Below are 9,675 nucleotides of genomic sequence, written 5' to 3' on the forward strand. Positions count from 1 at the left end.
TTAGTGATCTTATAGGACTTCCACGTCCAGCTCCTCCTCCTCCTCCTCCTGCACAGCAACTCTGGTGCTCTTTGCTACTTTATAGCTACCAGTTCCTGTTGCACCAGCTTCTGCAGCTCCCAGTCCCTCTATGAGGACTGCTTTAACTCCGAGATCCCTCCCACCGAGGTCCCTCTATGAGTCCAGCTTCTGCAGCTCCCAGTCCCTCTATGAGTCCTTCTTTAACTCCGAGATCCCTCCCACCAGTGCTTACTTCATCACCTCTCCCAAAAGCATCGGATGAGTCCTCTACTACAGCTGGATCTTCTTCTTCACGCTTTGAGAGAAAGGCTGGCCTATCTCGGTGGGTAAGTAACTCTTTAGAGATTTTGGTCTCGCTGATGCACAGTGTTGGAAATTATTTCATCCCCAGATGGACTTTCCCATGCATATTCATGCTTGTATATGGCTCCATATGAAGCCCTGCATTGGCATATCTTAGCAAAGATTATTCAACATTTTTTCTACCATTTTTTGGTATTTTTAAGGCATTTTATAGCATTTTTTGCTACAACCATGCTGTCGGCCTGCTACAACTGGCCGACCAGCATACTGAGGTAGTATAAAAGGGCTGGCTCCCTTTTCCTTCAGATTATCTCTCTTTTCAGCTTTTGCAGTGATAGGCGGCATCTACGGGACCTCCCTCATGCTGCTCCACATGATGCACTACTACCTTTTCTGGTGCCTTGTGAGCAGGTTGATGCCTCCTTGTATCGGAAGCGGTTTGGTTCATTGATTTGGTTGGTGAACACGAGATTGGACTTGAGCTTTCCAGTGGGGTTGTTGAGCTCATTCATGCAAACGCCTTTGAAAAATCATTGGGATGCAAGATTGTGGATCTTGTGGTATCTGCAGGGTATGAAGGATGTTGGACTCTTCTATGACACTAGAGGGGCAACAACGGTTGGAGTGACTTAGATTGGGGAGGAGATCCATACACGAGGAGATCTACATCAGGCTACGGATTTACCCTTGGCTCAGGAGCTATTTCATGGAGCAGCAAGAGGCAACCAACTATTGCCTTGTCATCTCTACAGAGGTAGAGTACCGGGCTGCTTGTGGTGCTGCTTGCGAGGTGGTGAGGTTGCAGAGGTTACTTGGCAAGATTGGGTTTCCACTGGCGGAACCCAAGGTCATCCAAAGTCACTTTGTTCGTGAGAAGTTTTTTGCTGATGACATCTTGCTAGAGTTTTGTTCGACGGAGGACAATGCGGTGGACCTCTTCACGAAGTCTCTACCTTAGGCGATGCTCCGGCAGCACTCTAGCTCATTGGGGTTGGTTCCACATCCAGGAGCTAAGAGGAGGTGTTAGCAGTCATCTCCTGTCTGTATATATTATTACTCAGTGAGGGCCTTTGTTGTGGGTGTGCCTGCCCAGGAGTTTTCCTCAAATTTTTTCCATTTGTGCTTGTTTTTTCCTCCCTGTTTTGGGGTCGTGGGGACTGTCTGTTGTTGTTGCTGGTCGACTCACTCTTCTGCTGGCCGGCTGCTATGGGTGCTGGCTGACTGATGTTTTGTCCTGGCCGACTGATGATGTGTTGGCCGAATGCTTTTTTCCAATCATGGACACCTAGGCAGGCTGTTGGTTGTTTTTGACCTGGCTGACCCTTACCCCCACACGTGTTTTGTATTGGATCTTCATGTATATAGCAGAGTTTATAATGTTTCTCTCTCTCTACACTTTTGTGTTTTGTTCTCCGCAACACTTGTCTCATTTTTCTGCTGTGCATTCCCACAACTTCAGCGTGCTGGTATTGGACCACCCCTCGTGCGCTGAAGAGGAGGTGTTGGAAAATATATCATCTCTAGATGGTCTACATGTACCTAAGCATGCTTGTATTGGTCATTTCTATGAGGCCTTGCATTGCATAACTAGTAGACATCATAAAGGATTTTTCTACCATTTTGATGAGTCTTTTTTAGACTATTTATGGCATATTTATGCCTAATGACTACTGTCAGTTTGCTATAGCTGGCCAACTGGCTCATATGGGACATATATAAGGGTTCACACCCTTCTCATCATTTCGCATTCCATTATTGCATATTTGCTTGAGGTCATTGGCTGTTGCAATAGTCTCTTGCACTTGGAAGCACCTACGGGCTTCCCTCGTGCTCATTTTTAGCAATAATCAACTGTCTACAGCCTTGCGCTTCTGTGGCTCAAAATTACGTACAATAAGCCTAATGTTTCAAAATTACGTACAATAAGCCTAATGTTAGTATCCAAACCTCTAATGGATTGTTTCAATTTATCCTCCTTTGGTATACCTAATTGCTATGTTGACGTGATTACTTTATTAGAGTATGTTAGCACAGGTGACCCATTCTGGGAGAGCTTGTAAAACTCATCCTCAAGGTTGGTTATGTATTGTGGAGGGAGAAATCGTTTCTTTAGGTCGAACACAAAGGTGTCCTATACATACTGTGGAGCCCCCGTGAACGGGTCAACATGTAGACTGCCCTAAATCTCAAGGAAGGATTCAAGAACTCCAAGATTCAAGCAAGAAATACAAGAAGAAGCTTAGCAATTGTTCAAATATCACTAAGAAGCCATAGTCTTGAATGTAGGTTGAAAATTACCCTTGTCTTGGAGAAAAACGTGGGCCTCTATTTGCAAGTTTTTGGAGACTTCATAGGCTTCATTCCTCAAGAAAAAGGACTCCAACAAGGTAGCAAACACTTGAGCAATCCATTGCTAAGCATTATGAAGCATTTAGACGTGATTTTGAAGCTTCTATGATGGATTTCTCACAAAAGCGGCACCCTGCAGCCCCGACTTTCGCCGCCCAGCTGTGGCCTCTCCATGGTTCATATCAAGTGCCTATTATGCTCCATAACTCTCCCATAATGTTGTCTAGATAATGGTTATGAAGTATGAAGTGATTGGAGCAGGAAAGATGATGAAATCAGGGTTTTCTTGAAGCACCTAATGGCTGGAAATTTCTGTATCAAAACATGGTGAAATTTGGAAAAAATGGGATCAATGGAAAGCTCTGATAGCACTGCAAAGAACTAGCTATGGCCACTCAAGGCATGGAGTGACAACATGGGTGTAGGAGCACCATCCATGAGCAGGGAGAAGGGCAAGATTGCCATGAAAGCTGATTAGCTTGTAAATTTGATTAGTATGAATTAATTGTGATTAGCTATTCCATTGGCCTATATACCATGGCCCCCTTTTCACACACTTATTAATGTCCACTCTACTTGGCCTTTGGCCCATAAGCCTATGTCCCCACGTATACTTGACCCTTTGGCCCAATACAAGTTATGCTTGGCCCTTGGACTCATATATACAACTTATATCCACCGCTTCATTACGGGAGGGGGGGGGGAGGGGGGCTCCAGTGGGTAAATTGGGACCCAATAATATGTCAACTACTATCTTCTTTCTCTCTCTTCTCTTCTCTCTCAAAGTGGAATTGCAGAGACTCACGGGTATAAAGAAGGACAGCATCTCACCTTTCTAACGAAGCGGTCACTTGGTGGCAACATTGGTCAAGAGAATACACAAGTTGTAAGTAAAAGCACAAACTATAGAAGGTTGTAGACAGTTGATTATTAAAACGAGCACGAGGGAAGCCCGTAGGTGCTTACAAGCATAAGAGACTTTTGCAACAGCCAATGACCTCCAGCAAATATGCAAGAATGAGATGGGAAATGATGAGAACGGTCTGAACACTCATATATGTCCCATATGAGCCAGTCGGTCGATTATGGCCGACAATAGTCATGAGGCATAAATATGCTATAAATAGGCTAAAAAAAACTCATAAAAATGGCAGAAAAATCCTATATGATGTGTGCTAGTTATGCAATGCACGGCCTCATAGAAATGACCAATACAAGCATGCTAAGATACATATAGACCATCTGGAGATGATATATTTTCCATCAGCTGGCCAAGGGTCTCAGTCATGTACATTCATTAAGTAACCTTTTTGTACCATATAATACAAAGAAAAACCCTGACACCAATCTCTCTCTTCTTCTCTCCTCTCTCTTAATCATGTGTTAATCAGCATCTTGTTCTTAATCAAGCTTAGGACTGTGAATCAGTACAGCAAGGCTTCCGCGCATGCAACACCAAAAGTGTTGGACAGCGTTGGACCTACAAACTGACTTGGAGGTATGAAGACAAAGGTAATCACATATGTATGTATGCATGCATGCATGTGTGTATAAATAAATAATATATATGTCCTGATGTGCTTTTTCACCAAAAAATAATTGAAAGCACGTCCTTGGCAGTCAAATATCAATAGAACCCTCTTTCATAGTCAGTCAACTCGATTCAAAGGCTGGTCAATAAAGGTAAACACGGGGCCGCATGGATGGTGAAAAGATCATTGCAGGATATCATACACAATCAAGTATAACGCTCACATACTATAACGCTCACATACAGTATACCTAGACTAGCATTCTCAAAGGTGGCACAGAGTTGGATATGGCTGGATGCTCCAGTCCACACCATAAATCTAGATATTAGGGCACCTTCTCACCAAATTGATCTGACCCTTTTGCCAATTCCTCCATGTGTAATGCAAAGTTTTGAGATGGCAAGAGCATTATGATTGTGGGGGATCTTAATCCCAAGTCGGGAGTACACCGATAGGAACTAGTAGCATGAGTCATGACTAACTCGAACCTGTTATGGATAGATGGAGGGGATATATCAGATATCATCTGGGGGGGAGGAAATCTGGTAGCCATGCAGACATATCCGCACATGGGCATGCTCTTATCTGGATGGGCAGATGTTTCTTATGAAGGTTATGCCGCCATTGTCAAGTACAAAGGTGTGTACCTTCAAGACAGACTCAGAGGGGAGGAATGCAGTTGGCTATGCTATGATTCTATCCATCATCTGTGTTTGTCACAAATACCTCATTCGGTAATGACCCCTCGGACCAGACTAAGACCATAGGCTTTGAAATTCAAGCTTCTTGCATTATGGGCATATGATTCGATAATGACCCCTTCAAATCAGCTCAGTCCAAAGAGCTGCCCCCCTCTTTCCCATATCCTAGACAAGGGTTTGAGATATTTCACTAGTTAAAATACTTGAGCATGGAAGCTCCATTGAATGCTAAGTAATGCAGCCATGGTCAGGCACAAAGGCATATACATGCATGACAGAGTCAGACGGGAGGAGTACGGTTGACTATGCTTCTATCCATCGTGAGTGTGTTTGTCACAAATACCTCATTAGACCAGACTCAAATCATAGGCTTTGAACTTCAAGTTTCTCGCAGTGTGGGTACACGATTCGATAATGGCCCCTTCAAACCAGATCACTTTCCCATATCTTCAACAAGGGTTTGAGGTACTTGAGTACTTTAAATACTTGGGCATTGAAATTCCATCGAATCATAAGTGGCATAAATGTTTAGAACTCAAATTGATGCAGGTTAGACAAATTATTATGTGGAAAAAGACACTAGTACAGCATAAATCTTTTGATGATGACAATAGTCTTTAGTAGGCCTTATCAATGCAGATATCAAAAATACCTGCAATGCCTGTCTTGGGTTTCCATAAAACCTCTAGGATAGCTCGCTCTGGGTTCTCTCTCCATCCAGATATGGCTTTGGGACCATAGACAGCAGCAACCACAATGGTGTTTTCTGCACGAGGTGGTGGGGGGATAAGGAGGTGTTATGTGGACTTGTACACCATTCACATGTGATGTAAAAAAACCAGTACTTCAGGGGCTCTAACTCAAGTGGTAAGAACTTGGGCTGTCTACTGGCAGACCCACTTCGAACCCTAGAATTACAGTGGGCATAATTGATGTTGGCTACTTTATTCATAGCTGCAAGGAAGTGCTTTCTGACTGAAGCATACCTTGAGACCAGCGAGCAGAGCCGTCCGCCCTGTGCAGCAAGCCGCGTGAGCAGACGAGAGGCCTCAACTGATTGGGATTGCGGCCATCGGCCCTCGCCTCTGCCATCGAATGCAAAATGAGTGCAAGCACACGTGCATGAAGCTTCCTAGGTTGGAAAGTTTTCACGTGGTGAACTGTTTGTGCATAGGGTTTAAGGGTTAAATCCTTTATGAAGTCATCTCTTTTCTGTATCTTTATATATGTATCTATCTTCGATCTATCTTCTAGATCTATTAAGCACATGTTTTTCTCCAATTCCACATGTCACTCTCTCTAACATCTCTTTTAAAACCATCTCCTTTCCTCTAGCCACGTGACAATAGTGTAGGGTGGGTAGTCAGTGCCGTAGCAACAACGTGGACTTCCCAGCAAGGACCCGGTAGGATAGACAAACACTTCAAATACCAGACAGAGCTATGAAAACACAGCGGAAGAAGCACAAATGATATAACAACACCGCACTGACCACAGACCCCCCGCAAAAACTTCTTTATTCACATAGAAGCTTTTACAAGAAACCAAGGTGCGGGTGTAGACTTGCATCATATTTTCCACAAAGCATCCGCAAAACTCTCCACAGAACAAATATAATATCCTAGCTTGTCCCTCTTTGCAGAAGTCAAACCGCAGATCAAACCAAAATTGTCACAAACACCCCTAATAATCAGCCTTCAGATACACTGCATGTTGCACAGCCAAATAAGAGCACTGGTGCTAAAATCACACGTGCGGGCACTATAAGACTGTACAGATGTTGAACTGTAGCTGTTAAAAGTGAACACCGTTGTATGGAGGTGGCTAGGAGAATCTATACATGGCTGGCAATTAGCAGCCCAACAAAGGAGAGAGAGAGAGAGAAGGTGTTGCACAGCCTATGTACGACTAGTTGAGGGAGAGAACCAACTATTGTCGATAGTACAGCCAACGCACAGAGGAAAACAGGAAAAAATAGGGCAGTTGCCTGTTGGCGACTATTGTGTATGGCCAGTGCAAGGAGAGTGCTGATCGTAGCCGTTGTACTATCAGCACTAGAAGGGGACAGAGAGAGAAGGTGTTGCACATCCTACAATGTAGGGTTAGAGCTAAAGAAAAGAGACGGAGAACTGCTAGCCCATCAGGAGTTATAAGCGCTAGATGATGATGATCAGCAATAGCTCCTCCTATTGCTTTTCAAGAAGTCAATCAGCCCTATATTTATGATTGTGCTTTTTATTTTTACCAAAACAGGCTGAGTAGTATGCCCGTGGCCACAAGGGTCATAAAAAGCTATCTGCCCACATCACAACCTATGACCCGCTGGACAAATTGGTTCCAAGAGGCTGCAACATCATTGCAAATAATATGATCTACCCAAGGAAAGGGGGAGCATGTACTCACGCTCGACATTCTAATGCTTCCTCCTTAACCTTCTTCCCTGACCATGTAATTGCCAAATTCAAGGGAATGTATATATATAGCTTCATACACAGAAAGAAAAGAAAAAGAAAAGCAAAAAATAGTAAAAAGAGCAAGAGCACATTAAGAGCAGAGATATCTGTATATACAATCAAGAACTAGATTGACCTGTCATAAACCTACTGATGCTATATCTGTGTTTGCAGATATGGCAGATGCACGATCATCATACACTTCATCCACTCCCACCCTTGGTGAGAGGTATCATCTATACCTTTCTCAGATATTTCACATGTGCTATCCTGTTATTGAAACTGAATGGGATCATATAGATGTACTAGCCAGAGAGGAAAATGTTGAGGAATTAGAATGGCTAATTCGCCTATTGACCATGACTGACCCCTACTCCGTAGAGGAAATATCCCCGATAGCCCAATGCTTTCCTTTTCCACAAGATGACTATCCTCGCATGGTTACATTCTTGATGAGTTTATGTGGATGGGAAAATGAAAAGGAAATATCTGATAATGATGAATGGACGGATGAAACTCATGGCACTACTGAGGTTGACTTTATTTGTTTGGATGATGCGGATAGAGGCTTAGCCTTAGGGCTAGAGCCAGGACTCTACAACATCCTCTTACCGTATCCTCAGTAGTAGTGTGGTAACTGGAAGGTAGGTTAGTGTTTTCTAGTTTTTTCTAGTTTGGATTCTTTAAACGAGTCTTTGATTTTCCACACTGATGTGCCTCTCGAGGTATAGTGCTTGTTAGTTGATTGTACAGGTTAAAAAGTTTGAGGTGGGTTCGCTTCCAAGTCCAGAGACTGCCGCAACATTCATCAAAATATATCTACATCAAATTGCAAGCTGTCTCGTCAAATCAAGGAGATCTCCAATTACAGGTGTAATTCTTCCATACCCACTCTTTTTCGTTTTTACTGTTCAATCAATTGCATAAACTATAATGCATGACCACATGGAAATTGTCAATGTACTACTTAGTTTTTGAAGTTGCTTGCATGCTAGTGTAAATCATTAATGAGCTTAACTTTATTGGAAATATTCCTAGGCAGCATGACGTCTTTAGTTAACCTTGGAATACGATTGTCTTAGGTCTAGGGTAAAACCATCTTAATGTTTGACACCTGGCCATGTGTGTGTTGACCTCTAGGACATAGCTATTACCCCTTTGTCGAAAGGATGCAAGACAAATTATAGTTCAGGAGCGAGGATCAAACGAAATAGATTTTAAAAAAAAAAAAGCCTACAATAAATGGCAATACAAGTCTATGATGTGCTTTAATGTTGGCCTATCGCCTTATTGATACTTGGTAGGCGAGGAGTATTCTACTCCAAACCGATGCCTTGGTTGGTAGGGGGTAGCCTTGCCTAAAGTAAGCTAATAGATTCCTGGATAATGCCTTGTGTTAAACATGGTACCAGGATCGATGTTAGTTTTGCCTTAGGAAGGTCGCCATTGTGTAAAAATTGTCACGTGCATTTTAAAAAAAAAAGGCAAAAGGCTCCTGTAACTCTAATGTTTCTTGTGTCCCTAGACTCGTGGTATTAACTTGTTCTTAGAGTAGACACAGTGTGGTCATCTGTTTATTTATTAAGCTTGGTTATTTACCTTGACTTAGGCCAGTTATAAACCTTGATTAACCTTTGACACCTTGCTTACTCTTGATTTACTTTCAATAATTTTAAACTCCTGTTAATTTGCTACACTAGCTCATTCATGTGACCCTTAAACTAAGTTTACATAACAACATCCATTGTGGTCTAACATGCTTGAATTTATACACTTTCTATCTTTTGAATTCCAGCATACTTTCACTCTACTTCCCTGTTTTGCAGACGGTCAACAACAACAACCCTCTCGAGCTTACCATACCATAGCTTCCGAGGACGGAATCTACATCAGGAAGGGGGGCATGTTAACCCATGGTGGCGGACATTGCGACGTACTATATTTTACGTCATTAATTTAAATATTCTGAGTCATGGGTCGGGCTTGTCGGCACCATATGTTAAGGATGAAGGGATTGGGTGATCGCTGATGAGAGGCGCACCTTGGATATCAGTAGGATAAGGGTTAGGGTCGGCCGGCCATGTATGGGCGCCCAAGTGTGAACGGCCAAGTCACCTATAAGAGTCAAATGTAACCCTAAAATCCTCATTCTCATGTGTTGTGAATACAAGAGTGCTCTTGCCTTATCTCTTTGGTTTCCTTCTCCTGCGTTTGTGAGAGAGAGAGAGAGTGAGTGAGAGAGCGATCGAGCACTGTGTAGCGGCACGGCGGCGGCGGAGAGGCGGTAGAGCGGCGACGGCGGCTCCTCCTTCACGG

At 43.2% G+C, this 9,675-nt stretch overlaps 1 protein-coding gene across 2 annotated transcripts in view; it reads right to left on the reverse strand.

Moving 5' to 3' along the window:
* The window catches only part of LOC147610566 (Ribosomal protein S5 domain 2-like superfamily protein), a 45,439-nt gene extending 39,305 nt beyond the window's left edge, over positions 1-6,134 (reverse strand). For both annotated transcript variants that reach the window (XM_086786037.1, XM_086786035.1), the window contains exons 1-2: positions 5,893-6,134; positions 5,559-5,672 (exon numbers count right to left, since the gene is read on the reverse strand). In XM_086786037.1, the coding sequence (XP_086642163.1) occupies positions 5,559-5,672; positions 5,893-5,998 (220 nt within the window). In that variant the 5' untranslated portion in view covers positions 5,999-6,134. The remainder of the gene's footprint in view (positions 1-5,558; positions 5,673-5,892) is intronic.
* Between the last annotated feature and the right edge of the window lie 3,541 nt (positions 6,135-9,675).

This window comes from Cibotium barometz, chromosome 49 (assembly GCF_041138505.1).
Source record: "Cibotium barometz isolate CiBa-2024 chromosome 49, ASM4113850v1, whole genome shotgun sequence".
NCBI lineage: Eukaryota > Viridiplantae > Streptophyta > Polypodiopsida > Cyatheales > Cibotiaceae > Cibotium > Cibotium barometz.